Source organism: Triturus cristatus, chromosome 11, assembly GCF_964204655.1.
Source record: "Triturus cristatus chromosome 11, aTriCri1.1, whole genome shotgun sequence".
Taxonomy (NCBI): Eukaryota; Metazoa; Chordata; class Amphibia; order Caudata; family Salamandridae; genus Triturus; species Triturus cristatus.
Genome location: NC_140594.1, coordinates 222,095,156 through 222,110,409, shown reverse-complemented (window position 1 = coordinate 222,110,409; position 15,254 = coordinate 222,095,156). Strand labels below are relative to the sequence as shown.

Here is a 15,254-nt window from a genome sequence, read left to right as displayed (position 1 = left end):
TTATGCTCATTGTGCTCTTTTGCACAAGCATTTATGAAGTCGCCTTTCCCTTATAGGTCTGTGTGTGTTGTGTGCGCATGTAGAACCCACCCTGTGGGGACAGGCTCGGTCCAAATCGCGTGGTTAAACCTTGTTCCAATTAGACAACCAATATCTTCGTGAGGACCGCTGCATCAGGAGGACCGGCCCCCGTCGTGTGTTTAGGTTCTTTTGAGCGTGTGTATCAAAAAACTAAAAGTGCCGTTCAGTTCAATTCTTTCTTTATTCGACCTTCCGAAGACGTGTCATGAAAAGTACACATAATAACAAACCACATTAAAATCAAAACTCATTTAGGAAAATTAGAATTACAATTTCCGTTTAATAAAATACAAAAGACTGCAGGCAAAGACAATGATATGTTCAAAGCTAAAGTGGCAGTGCAGATGAACTGGATAGCAGCAGATATAAACCAATAGCATTAACATTTTAAAATCAGTCTTATAAGACAGCAGCAACAATAAGCATTTTAGCAGCAGTACAAATACAATAAATACAGCAGCTGTTAAAGTGCATTGATATTAAAACAACATGCTCCTTCTCTTTGCTAAAGTGCAATTCAGGAAGCTCGCAACAGCGAAGCAAACGTCTCAGTCATTAAGTTGCTGAAGAAAATACAAAACCGCTTTACACTTAGAAAACATATACCTGTGCAAAAGTGGTAATAAAAATTTACTAGTAAATGGAAGATCGAATTGACAAAAAAGACAAAATGTAAAATAGTTTGGCTCGAATGTTCATCGCAAGGGCAAGTGGTAATAGTTTCAGAAGAATACTGGCCGAATGGGAAGCATATCAACCAGCGAAAAGACCCCAGCCTAAATCTGGTCAGCAAATTCCTTTTGTGAACGTTATTTACATATAAAAGATATGAGGCAATAGTGGAAGGTGCCTGAATAAAGCAATAATCTCTGACAGTGGGTTTGGACACTTCAAACAATTCCCTAGAGGATTCTTTGTGCTTTCCGAAGCTATCCAACAACCTCTGTCGGTCCCCTTTGCCAATTGATTCTGGGTACTCAAACAGAGAGACACAACCAAGTTCCATGAGGCAAGTTTTAATGTATTGGAGCCAAGGAATAGAAAGGCCTCCGGAACAACTTAAACAGTCTCTAATAATTCCCCTGTTTAGTTCAGCTTCTTCGTTTGCCCAGATGGAACACCAAGTGGCTAAAGGTGCTGCATTCATAATATCTTGTACATAATCAAGACCTAACTTCAAATGAAGGGAAAAATGCGGCGATGAGGGGGGGAACTCCTAAAACTCTGAGACAAAATCTATTCTCCTCAGTCTGTATAGCATGTACATCCCTACATCTGCAGATTCCCATGCCATATGTTAAAATTGGTATACATTTACGATTATAGATCTCTAAAATTGGGGCAACTTGCTTTTTACCTATGGACATTGCAAGGGAGAAGGTGGTCCCAACTGCTCGCGTGTATCGTATTATTTAATTTTTGATACAAGTGTGCCATGTGCAACCTTCCTCGAATTCCAGGCCTAAATACAGGAAGTAACTAACCCTCTCCAGCTTCTTTCCCTCCACGTTCAGACAACAGTATTTAGTATTTTTGGGGCCACAAATCATTATAAAACTTTTCTTATAGTTTGGCTCCAGTCCCAGGTCCTTCATAAAACTGACAGAACTGGCAATGAGTTTTTTTAGTCCATTCGCAGTCCTTGCCAGAAGGACTGCATCATCCACATAGAGTAGCGCTGGCACAGCCTTTTTCTCCACGTCAGCCCCAACTGAAACTAAAGTGTTCTCCTAATCATTAGTATAGAGGAGAAATAAGATTGGGACAAGGACGCAACCTTGGCGCACCCCGTGCTTGATATTGAACAGCTCTGAACATTCCCCGGCATTGCCATACCTCACTGAAGCAGAAAGATCATGATGGAGAAGCCTCAGAAAATAGACCAGACCTGTTTCGACTCCCATGTTAGTTAAGATGTCCCAAAACTTAGAGCGTGGGACAAGTGCAGTTATATTTGCCTTGTTCCGTTTTATAACCTATCTACACAACAAGACCTGCCTTAAACAATGACTTTTATCTTACTTAGCTCAGTGAACACATCCTACTCAGCGACCCTGGTACTTATAAAGCCCATTACAATCTGTACCATCTATGCGGCACTGTTTGCCAGTCTCTAGGTGGGTCTAGTGTCACAAGCTCTTGGACCTCCTACGTGTCAACGTGTATTAATAACAAAGTTTCCCTGGTGCTCTATTTCCCCAATGGTATATAAGAGAAAGGAGGGCTCAACAAATCCCTGCGATGTAGTGCCTTTTCAAATGCCGCCAGGAGAGAAGTGCAGAAAGGTGCAAAAAAGTGAGAAGGACGACAGTGCCTCACGGAAGTAACCCCGGCGAGGAAATGCAGACAGGTACTCGCCTGCTACCTCACGTTCTCATCATAGGCAACTGCCGACCAGGTTAAAGAAAAAGAATAAATGAAAATTCTAATGTAAACCTTAACTGACTAGTGTTTTGTGGAACTAATAATCAAACTGTGTCTATGTTCCAATAAATAATAAAGTGAGTGTCGACCCCAAAAGAACACGGGAGACTGAGTCTGATCAGGACCCACGTCACTCCCAATTAAAACCGGGCAAGACCACACTAGCTATATGCAACTTTATTCTGTGCTGTGTGTCTGTCCAATAAAAACCAACATGTTTCGTTGCCTGTTTAAATTAGCGACAACTTCTTCAGGGCTAGGGTCGACTGGCCTCTCTGCTTTACTAGTCCTGACCAGTGTTATCTCTATCAGCACCGTGAGGGTTGCTCACTTACAGCATACCTCAACCCTCGGTATTGGTTGGTATGTGTTGCCTCGGATAGTTCAAAATTGCTTGTTCCTTAGCCGCGGATTCGCGTTTCTCATCGGCTCGGAGTTCCGGATGCTATTCAACCTCCATCCTTTTTATAACCTACCCTGCTATCAAAGCAATCTTTGAGTTAGAATAGTAAATACACACTTCATTACGGTCAATGGCCGATCATCATAATGATAGGTATCGTATGTTATGTTGGGGGGGGGGGGGGTGTGTGTGTGTGTGCGCGCGCACTTTTTTTTTTTTTTTTTGTACACTTTTTTTTGTTCCGAATCTTGCTCAGATCTTGGGGCATCATCATTGAAATTATCATTTACATTGACTGAATTGGCAATTTGTGTTTGATCATATCCAAATAACACTCATCAAAATCAGGAGCAGCACCGATTGAGCTACGCACGCTCCGAGTACTGGTCCATTGCAGAAGCTGTACACACTGGTGACAGAGTTTAGCAATTGTACTTGCTATCCTGCTTTCCCTACTGTACCCCACCGCCCCTTATACCTCCCTTGCGGAGGTTCAAGCTCATTGGTTCCATAAGCACTATTGTGCGGGGTTGCACAGTATTATGAAAAGAAGCAGATTTTTCGAGTAAGCTATGGCTATTCCTACCCGTTTGGTCTTTTGCAAGTTGATATGGGACTCCTCTCACACATTTTAAGGTAGCAGATGTCTTGTGCATTTACTTTAAACCGGGGGATCCATAGAGCTACAAAAGATGCACTCGCCTTCCATAATTGTGAACGAAGCACTGCATTGACTCCCTCGTAGAATGAGATGAGTAAAGGATGTTAACTCAATATTGAATTTGCAAAGAGGAGATTGAAGGGAAGGTGACGAGTGGGCAGAAGGTTTCAAGCTGTTACTAACCGTGGAACCAAGGTGACTTCTTTCGCACATCATTGCAGTGTAGTCAGTGAAATCATGCACTTTGTTTTTGTAACTGCAGAAAAATAATATTAAAGTGCTCGACTATCATTATTTGTTCAGTGGATATGAGTAAGTTTGAAATGACATGATAGAATACCGTTTGACTGTATATAGACGTTCAAACAACATACCGTCCTATCGGTTCTAAGCCATGTTGCTTTAGCTAGTTTATTGCCATTGTAGAAAAAAGCATTTTCATCCCAATCCTGGATACTTTCAATTTTCCTATATGCGAAAAGAAGCCTAAGATATTTTGCCGCAGCAGTTTCCGTGTTCCAACCATTAGCTCAATGGCTTTAGAATTTCAAGTAAGCTAGAACCATGGTCCTCGCCCTGTTAAATCTCACTTTCTACTGACCTAGATAATTAAAAGCAGATCTTCAGCACTGAATCTGTTGCTATCACACAGTTGCTGAAGTTGGTCAGCACCAAACGAAACTTGGAAGACTACAAAGGAGTGTGGCAAAGGCTGAGAAGATTATAACCAAGCTTTGCCACTCTGGCTCAAGAAAGTGAGAAAGCAAAACCAAAGGGGATGATGGACGGAGTGTTGAACATTGCAAACACTCACCCCCAGTCAACTGATCTGGGTTTAATCCATCATCATTCTTTAGCTCACTCCGCCACCCCAGTTCAGACATGGCCATATGCAAATCAGTCTGACCCTGTGCGTCACGGGAACAGTCCAGTCGAGAAAGTGAGAAAGCCTGCATTATTCAGGTGATCAATATTCTATGCATATATATTTTGGGTATTGGAGCATGTTTGTTCTCAATGTGATTTCTTTGGTTTAGACAAAGGATGGCAGTCAAACTACGGTTTGTGTATGGGACTAAGCAAATAATAACCACATACAAGTGAATTGTGCAAATGTTTATCCAGTGTCCTCTTTAATGCATGAACTCGTAGTGTATGTCTGTGCAGAAAGTTCTAAGTGGATGCTGATAGAGTGCCTGGAAACATAGTTTACTATAGATCCCAAACTCTTTATTAATGCCAAGACTCTTCACCTTGAACTGAAAGGTCAGAGTGGTATAGTCCTAAATGTGATCACTGTGTGAGGCTTCACATGGTGGGAATTGGAGATGGCCTAGAGTCTTAACTTTAAGGCTTTTTAGAATTCTCTATGATTGTTCTCCAAGATGCGAATGGTTTGAAAGATGTCACTGTGATGTATGAATCCTCTTGGGCATGCTTTGGTATAAGAGGGATTGCTTTTATAGATCTGTTTTATATACAAGTTTGTCGCTGCTGTGAATTCATAACATTGTAAAGTCTAATGGTGGCAATAGAGATGTTTCTGTACGACAACTAATTGCTCCAACGTAAACGACAATCCTGATGTGAAAAGGGATTAATGTGGTAAAAAAACAACGTTTTTTGCTGAAATGGATGAAATGTTAGTAAAATGTTATAACTCGAGTGCAACGGGCAGCTGTCTTCAATTTGCATAAGATACCTGGCCATCTTTCAGCTGTTAATCCTACGGTGTTGATATCTCTGATTCTAGACTGGGAAAGGAATTTTGTCTGCATATATAATAAAAACCCTCCTGGATAGAAATAATGAATCCTTTTTTATGAAAATATTTAGTTTTACTGTTCCTGCAAGTTCATGTTTAAAACCACAGACAACAGATATTTTTACAAGAGCACACAGAGGTCTGTAAAATCCCAATCTTTTTATATTTTGTAAGGTATCAAGCCTGGTCTGTAATGTGTCTTACAGTGAGATATTTTTATAACTGATGTGCAGTGTGTAACACTGTTCTGCAGGGCTGTTTCTTAATTTAAAGAGGAGCTTCTAGAGACCCCTAGTGCGAGCATAGGCTGAAGATTAGGGCGAGATCTGAAACAAAACTGGAATGAACAGATTAAAAGGGGTTCATTCTCTACACTGCATTTGTTTTACACAAATGATCACACTCTGCTAGGTAGAAACAATAGTATTGCTGAAATGGCGTTCATGTTCTAATACGCAAGGCAAATGAATTGTTGATTAATATTATTTTGTGTTATAATTCTTTATTAGTCTTTCGAAATATAAATTACAAATACTATAGCATGAACCATACACTTATAATGGATGAATAAACAAGTGCATTCAAACTTATATAGTACTATGCTTTTATATGATGAATATTATTTTGAGCAGAATCTGCTGAAGGTGCCATGTATTTTGTTGTATTGTAGGGGCCCTTTGTGTATCTTAATTGTGTGTAAAAATGCCATAATGTCTATCTAACGGGGCCACAAAATGTGCAGCATAATTTGCCTGTAATTGTATCACACGCAGCACAATTTAGCTTTTTGTTGTATAATTTGCCTTTTCTGTATAATTTATTCAACCACGTCGCATAATTTGGCCTTCTACTGCCATGTAATTACAGTGGCTCCCAGCCCATCCTAATGGACTTTACCATTTTCATAGAAAATCCATTCTAGTGTGTGGGTGGTCCAGTGCGCCATTTTGGTCTTACAAGCTGATTTGTTCATGGGTTCTCTCATATCAACAGTGGGCCACCACCATTTTGGACATCGAGCGGTCCTTCCCCGTGTTCATACGAAAAGCCTTCCGCTCAGGAGAAATCGTCACCGTGGGGAAAAATTCAGATGGCACCCCGGACCGCAGATGGTGTTTCAGGTACAGTTGTAGAAAATTATCTTTTTTTTAATGCCATTTGATAAGTAATTAAACGAGAAGCGGTGGGAAGCCTTTTGTGTCACAAAATGGGTTGTGTTCACTGAGGATGCCCCTTCAATTAATGCGCTCACAGACACAAAACTCTCTGCAGTTTTCATAGTTTCAAAATGCATTATAGTTGATTGGTTCCCAGGGCAGCCATGATAAGTGTTTAGAGGGTACAGCGGAACTGCATACTAATTTGCATATTAATGAAGTCACAAGTAATACAGGGGGCACAGCATGAAATACCAGATGGTATTTAGGCCTCCTAGTAAATATGAAAGACAGGCAGTGCCTACCAATTATGACAGCGTTTCGTGGAATATCTGTTATTGATTCATAATTAGGCCTCATTAGACCACATGCCTTTTTCTCTAATGCGGATCTGCTGAATTCCTTTTGTCATTTATATGCCTGGCTGAATAGTTGGCTGTCTGTGAATAGAATGTGTGTCAACACTACCGCTTAGTCTTAAGTACGCGGGTCATCTTATTACATGCAGTTCTTCTCGTGAATGTAATTTGCCAGACTGAAGAACAAATCTGCTGGAAACCTGGAGCCTCAAGAATTATCAAGTGCTTTTGAGATGTCGTCGTTTTGAAGACGGCGGGCAGTCTTGAGTGGAACAAAAGGAAGTGGCCCTTTTCTTCCCAGGCCTGGTGTTCAACATTCTGAAAGGCTGTCAAAACCTCGCTGCGGTACATCTCTTTTCATCGCTTGCAGTATCCAGAGGTAGGTGGGAGGAAGTGGCCTGGACGCGACAGTCACGGTGGTCTTAAAGGCGCCTGGTCTCCATCCTGACGACATTGTTGACCTCAATTGATGGTGTGGACCCACGGGTAGGTGAGACACTTGTGTAGAATTTGCAGGGATGCTCGAGGTGCCCCAGCTCCTATGTGAGTCATGAAACACCCCAACATGGCACCCGATTCTTGAGTTGCTAGGGTCAGGCGGGAAGATGATCTGGCGCTCCTGCGGGGGGAGTGCGACATTCATTTTCTCCCAGATGTGGCAAAAAAAATGGCATTGGTTATTGCTGTAAAAAAAAAAGTTTCTTCTTATTATTGCTGAACCCATCTGTAAAATACACATAATGTGGGACATTGCCTGCACTAACCTTGTTTGACACTGTTTTATTATAGGAATCCTTCCTAGTCGGAAAGGGATAATGGTGGGTCTTTTGAGGGGGGATATTCACCGGGCCTAGGCTCACGGAGTGGAGGGGGGCAAAGAAGATAGGCGTGCATTGCACAGTAATCAGAGCTTCTGTTAATAGTTTTGGAGAGGGAGTAATGTAATACTTTGCTGAGAATTTTCCAAGGGGTTCCACTTGTTTGGAAGTTTTAAGATTTTGAGATTAAATGAGTCCCTTGGTGCGCAAGCTATGGAAAAGCCAGTAGGTCTCGCCTTTAAAATACATTAGCTGACCTTTTGGCTTTGCCAATGCTTGATGATCAACAGCATCCACAACAAGAAACAATACTATTTTGCATCAGCAACAAGTTCACAATAGCATTGACCAACTCAAAAGGTTGTCTTTATCCTAAATGAAAGCGATTCTTTAATGCCTGGCAAATTTGTGCCTGCGGATGTGTGAGCGGATTAATGTGAGAATGAGGCAACGGTGTGAGTTCATGGATGAACAAATAGAGTGCATAGTTAATAGGTGAGTGAGTAAATCAAAGGATAAATGGGTGAGCGCATTGATGAATGGTTTAATGACCCCAATTTTACAGCCTAAGACTGAAACAGCAGTAGTGATAATGTTGCAAATAGGCCAAGCATTACCAATATCATGTAAACATGATTGCAGGATTTAGTACACGATATGTCAAGAATTGCAACCATTATCCCATTGCAAAAAATATCCTTGAGTGGATATCGCTGTGCCAAATGTCCAAAGTATGTCAATAATTTCAATCATTATACGTCCTCATACTTGCCCCATCACTCAGTGATCGTAACTAAATGCTTAGATTTGTCCAATTTCTCTGTAATCCATAGCACATGATTGCATTTGTCCCCTCAATCAATAATACTTGGTGCATGTCAACTACGCATTTTAACATCTAAACGGTTAGGTGTCTACACCTTCCCATAGCTTAGTAAGAAGTGCTTGTAAATAAGTGCCAGGGCCTTCTTCAGGAGGCCACTGCAGCTTGCACCAGTCCTTGCCTCTGCGAGCGCTGCCAGCGGCATAACCAACATCACTACTAACCATCGCACTCCCGCAAGGGTGATACCTGGGGCTATCCTATGTCCCTAAAGCTATAGAAATAGTATGGGCGGCAAGTATCAGTCATTTTTAATGTGTAATAAATTAATAAATAACTGTTAGTGTGCTCCTCTCTAAATAGGTCTAACAACGCCACCATGTTGCAGACTGCCATAGTACAGGTGTAGACAAATAGGGGTCGAGCACCGGAAACCACTGGCTCAAATTAAGCACTGTAAGAATACTGGGTAAACATTCTTATGGCAGGGGAGAGAGAGTTTCGAAGTGGATAGCAAACTGATTATTTCCATCAATAGCACAATATTTTGTGACATTTATTGAGGTTTGGTATCACTTAGCTTAATTCTATCTACCAAAGGCTGCATGTCCACCGAGAGACAAAGCATTTGGAATGAAAACACAGAATAGAGGATGCAGTGTTGAGGACCAGCAGGCTATTTCTGAATCCTAGTTGAAAAGATCCTTAATAGGTATTAAAAAGATTTTTTGCAGGTCGGTGCAATGAGTCCAATTTTCAGGAGTACGTCAACAAACAGTGGGCATGTGTGCACAAAGGTACCTTGCCCAGGTAAAACAAAAAAGATTGCAAATTGCTCTTCAATGATGGACCTAGCACCCTTTTTGTAAAAATGCAGTGTGCGATGTCTTAAAGTAAACAATGATATCAGATGCTCTTGTAAGAATTAAAGTGATATCTGTAAAGAACCAGAGGGATTCTTTCTTTCATAACTGGCACACCTTTTTGTAGCCCAGAAAGCAGATTGTTTAGCCTTGGCCTATCTCTTCCTTTGACGAGGAAGTGTGTTTTATTCTTAGCCACTAGAGGGGGCTTTGAGAACCAACTCCAAATGAGGAAGAGATACAGCACTGGTCCCTTTATTGGCACTCCTGGCAGCAGCATCTCTCCTACCACAGTGGCATTATTCTAAAATAAACTGCAGCGGCGTGGACACGGTTCACACAATAAAGCCCGTGTGAACGTGGAAAGAAAACAATCACACAATTACTGTAGGCTGCCAGGCGCTCTGATTGTCAAATGGCTGCCTGGGCTCTCTGTAAGTAACTGAGCAGGTCGTTCTGTTTATCACACGGGCATATATTACATGAGAGCTTCCTGGATATCGGCAACTCTGCCAGGAATCAATAGATGATCTGTGGGGTCAATATGAAGAGTACAGGGGGCCTGTAAGAGGAAGCCGCACGCTGATGGGGAGAAAGTAAGAAAACGCAAGCACTCCCAGGAAGTGCAGGAACAAAAAGAACAAAAGTAGTTTACTGATGTCACTGGGGAAGGAAACAAGCTAACCAATGAAAAGAATGGTAAAGAGTCCCTGCCCCAGTGGAGGGACAAGCAGTAGGGGAAAGTAAGCCAGCAAATAAGAAGATAGCAAATTAGAGTGACAATGAAGCCAACTAATGGTAACCAATGGATGGGCTTTAAGCCCACAGTGAGTTTTTAGTAAACCCACAGTAAGTTGTTTACAAGCAGACAGCTTCTGCTAACTGCTAGGCAAGATCTAAAAATTAAAATGAGAAGTCAGTACATAAAAGACATACCATGCCTGATTCTTCTCACATACTTTTTTCACGTCTGAAATATAAATGGCAGATAACACAACAAATAAGATTTGTAATATTCCCAAACTTAGCAGAATGAATGGGACTGTAAAGGGCAATGATGGAGAACATTGACTTCTGCTGTTTTAAGACCATCCCAAGGTTCCAACTCTGTAAGTCGCAATTTAAACAAAATGCAGTATGAATTATTTTGATTTCCTGGCACATTTTTTGTAGTTTTATTTATTTCTAATCTTATGGATTTGAAAAAACCAACAGTGGAAGGGCTTATGCTATTACTGCCTTATATCACAGTAGGTCCTATGCTGTTCATATTCCGTAATCTGCTCTACTGCTGCATTTCTGTCCCAAAAGCCACATTACGCATAAGAGACACATGGTTATCACACTTTAATGTTAATAATGCAAATGCATTCTCATAAATCTCTTTGAAATGTTTTAGCCAAGTATTTCAAGCTATCACTTCAACCTATCTCTGTATCGCTGGTTGACTATCTTTGAGTGGATTGTAATCCATACCACGATGGCCACCTGTGTGTGCGGCAATGATCTTGGAATAGTTTTTCTTTAAGAAAGAAAAGAACATTTTAATATGACCCCTGCATGCAAATGCAGCAGACTTCTTTGATTATCTTTTCTTTTGTTTAAGGAGAACATTCAGGGCACACAATGGGCATCTGTGGGTTTTTTTCTGGTTTGCAGAGGCCATCCGGGAAAAAAAGCACTGGGAAAGCTTCTCGGCATCACAGGAGAGCGTGACCAGCAATGGCAATGCAAAGTCTCTGACTCGATGTACTTTTAGATCCAATACACATCGACCCCAAGTTCTGACGCGGTAGCTTATCTGATTAGCTATGTATATGAAAGGGATCGCTGAATAACTGCATTTATCCTCCTTGGAAACTTAGAAAGCATAAATGCCAGTTAACGATAATGCGCCAGGATTGTGGATGGTGGAGAGACTGCTAAGATTATTTCACCTTGTAAATAGTGTTTTATGATACATATAGGTACATCCGTGTAATCTGTACCCCGTTTGGGTATCCGCACTGGTATCTAATTTTGTTTTGTTTCTTGTTCTATTCAAAGAACAGGGAGGGGTCTCCTCCACTTGGTACTGTCCACTTCTTACCAAGCCTGCTCACATAAGCACTAGGGTGTGATCTGAAGAATGTTATGGTTTCACTGAAAGCACTCAGTGGTACAGGTAGTGCCAGTGTGCTATCTGTGCAAATGTGTTATTTATTGCTGCGTGTTTGTGACCCCCACCAGGTACATAGGCCCATCAATTGGTAGCAAAGTTCTGTAAGCAGGCTGTCAAACTCCTACATGAGGCTGCAACAGAGTTCGGCCTCCAATCACAGTCCAGCACTGCAGACGTGACTTTGACTTGAAAGCGAATACACATTTGAGAAACTAAGGAGCATATTTACAAGGGCATTATCGCCGCTTTAGCGGCACTTTTAGCGGCGATAATTTCATCGTTCTATTAGCAAGGCAGCGCTAAGATGCATTAGCGCATGTTAGCTGCCGTTTTTGTAACGCCACGCATCTTAGCGATATACATTGCTAATGTGATGCAAAGTAGGCGTACCTTCCTGTAACACCATGGCAAAAGGTCGCGAACAGGACATTGCGTTATTTACAACGTGGCCCCGGAAGCACGAAGCGATGATGGAAGCCACGCTAACTGCGGTTTTCGCAGGATCCTTAAGGCCTGGTCAAAACTTGACTTGGGCATGTTTTGAATGGGAGGTGGATTGTTCGGTTACGTCCAAACTCCCCTATTATCAAGCTTTTCATTAGCGTGTGAAATCATCGCTTGATTTCACACGCTAATGATGAATATCGCCGTCTATCACAGGTTTGTACATTGCCTGTGAGCAAGACGTTGTAAATCCGCCGCTAACACGGCGATGTAAACCAGCGATAGGCGGCGATATTCAAAATCACGCTATGCGTGATTTGCGATGTTTAAGGTGAAGCGTTGATAATATCCCCCCAAAATAATATAGCTCCAGCACATGCACACCAATGAAGACAGCAAAAAACACTCTGAAAGTGCGGCAAAATCACAAATGCTGGGCAGGCAAGAGACGAGAGAGAAAATGCAGACCAACAGAAGAGCCAGAGCATCTGGGCCATGTGAATAACATGCAGGTGAGGAGGACGGAATCCACAATACCAGAACCACACACACCAAACGCGATACACCCGCCCAAGTAAGGTAAAGAGAATTAAAGCTCCAGTGCTCACCATACATGGAAAACATCAGCAGACATCATTTTGTCAGACTCAGAAATACCACAAATCAAACACTTTAGGTGGTCAGGAGAACACACTGCACATTCTGCTAGATTGAGGGAATGGATATCTAGGTTACAAAACTGCCAATCAGAACCATGCCACCCTTGCCTATGAAGACACCATTGCCACAGGGGTGGATATAGTGTACTTGATCAATAAAACCAGCAACAGGAGGATATTACAATTGGAATGCATGCTTAAAATGCAAGGCCACAGTACTCTAGTTCTTATTGACATGTTGACAACCGTAAATGTGATGTCGGATGAACGGTTATCTCAGGTGACAAACGTGAACAAAGCCACTCATTTGAGGGGTTAATATACATCCATTTGGTAAGTCACCACCTCTCACTCGAAAGGTCGCCATTCATCACAACCGCCATTAGGTCACAGCTAAAGTTTTTGTAAGAAATGCGCCCTTCTTCAAAAACTCTTTCAAGCTACAGATGAAGGATGAGCTCAAGATGAGGTTCTTCCTCCCCAGTTACTGATGACCATCTAAGTGGTCTTGACTTTGATCTCCGCATGCAGTTTTCCATCAAGAGACTCATGGGACAGACAGACAGACAGACAGACAGCCCTCCGGTGGATTCAGATTCAATCCCTGAACAGCTCAGCCATTCACTGACCCAAGTTAGTGAATCCCGTAGCTAAGGCTCCCAGCCCTACAATAACCTAGAACCAAACATTCGTCTACAGCCACCCTCTAAAGAAGCTCTTTTGTATCACGTTTGAAAACGTACTAACCTTTTTAGCATGTCTCTGTTTGGGGTGTTAAGGTCCAAGCGAGGAAAGGGATGCCCTTCCGCTTAGTTCAGCCTTCTCCTGACTTACCTCACCCACTATGGTATGTTCTTAACAATGTTAATGTATCAATGAAAGCACTCACTGTGGCGGCTCGTGTGCCTGGCAGGTGCAGCCCATCACCCAGGAGTCCGTCATTTATTTTTAGTGTGTAAGGGCATCCCCGCCTGTGTGCTTGGTCCTAGCTTAGCACTAAGAGGTGTAAATGACTTGTATAGCGCCCATTGTGCAAAAGGTTTACACGTACTTTCTGCATACGTTTTCAATAGCTTGTGGATTTTCTTTCAGTTTTGATATTTCCCTTCTATTTATCCCCTTCATGTTCTCATCTTGAAAATGCTGTACTAGTTGAGGTGAGAACTGTTCTTTACAAACTATTTCCTGGTGTACATTAGGTCCTCTGGCAAGTGTAAAAAGTTTATTTCCCATTGCAAGGCCAGTCTCATTAAGTTGGATGGAGCTAGGAGCAGGGTTTAGTTCCAGATTTGCGTAATGATGAGTGGTGACCGTAGCGGAGTAACAGTACGAAATATGGGCGTTTGTAGTGTACTGTGCCCTGTGTACCGTGCAGCCTATGTGAGTGAAACAAACAAGTACCTCCAACCCATGTGTAGGCACTTGAAGAACTACCAAACACTACATGGCCATTCCTCAAAAAGAGCAGGCACCCAGATTGTGTGCCAGTAATCCTTAATTAGGGGTTGCATAACTATGGGTGCAAATAAGAGGGTTTATCACATTGTGGATCCTTTTTTCCGGAGAATTAAGATCACCCAACCTTGCGGACATTCTCAAATGTCAGAAACTCAGTCACTCAGAGACACCTTTTTCACAGACCTCCTCCTTCACTATATGTTGTACAGGATAATAGGGTCAGGCTTTCCCCTAAAGCCTCTAAACTATTTCTGTTGCCAGGCTCTCTAGGCTATCCCATCGCCTACTCCTTGCTGACTCTGTAATTGGGTTTACCCACTACCTAGGGAGATGGAAACTGTCTTATGGACAAACTGGTGCAATTATTTCGGTCATGGTGCAGAAAGGACTCTTTTACATGCCAATTCGAGAGGACTGATGTGAGGAATGCATTGCCAGTGACTGCCGTATCTAGGACAGGTAGGCTGGCGTCTCGTTTGTCATCAGAATGTGGAGGACCGGGGAGAGAAGCACTTGCTGCAGATAAGGTGTAAGAGGCCATCCTGATTTTTAACCCACTGATAATGTCAAAGACGCTCCTTTATCCTGCAGGCTAAAGATACCTGCAGGACTGATAAACCTCATGGTGGCCTCCGTGGCTCAGTCGCATTCCTGTTCAGGTCCTCGCTGCAGAGGCACCAGGCAGGCCAAGGGCCACTCCATCTCCAGACTGATAAAGGAACACAAACTACCAAAGAATTTACCACCAGCTAGGGCCTCCTGTCCAGCTCTTTGGATCATAACCAGGTCCTTTCACATCCTGGTGCAACTCCTCCCAGGTAGGCCTTCCTCAGGTGTGCAGGCCACGGGACACACTGGAGGCATTGTGTCGCTCATGTACTCTTAGTCTCATCATTCAACCAGTTCCCTCTTTCTCAAGCGAACTTCACACAACACCATCCATTCACCTGGCCATTCACTCTCTCACCTGGCACATTAGAAACCATGCCCTGGCCGCACATACCTTCAGACCAGCCTCCTATTGCTAAGGGATATATGTCAGTTCTCCTGTCCACATTAGGCTGTGCACAACACCGCCACCTAGGGGGCCAAGAGGTATATTCATGCAGCACACATTGCCTGCTCTCTCATTCTGTTAGGCGGGAGACACACATGCATTTCTGCTTGTCCTCATGTTA

General features: G+C 42.5%; 1 protein-coding gene across 4 annotated transcripts in view; it reads left to right on the top strand.

Moving 5' to 3' along the window:
* TRPV4 (transient receptor potential cation channel subfamily V member 4) overlaps nucleotides 1-15,254 on the top strand; it is a 601,330-nt gene that overhangs the window by 577,923 nt on the left and 8,153 nt on the right. For all 4 annotated transcript variants that reach the window (XM_085636146.1, XM_085636144.1, XM_085636145.1 and 1 more), the window contains exon 14: nucleotides 6,328-6,455. In XM_085636146.1, the coding sequence (XP_085492272.1) occupies nucleotides 6,328-6,455 (128 nt within the window). The remainder of the gene's footprint in view (nucleotides 1-6,327; nucleotides 6,456-15,254) is intronic.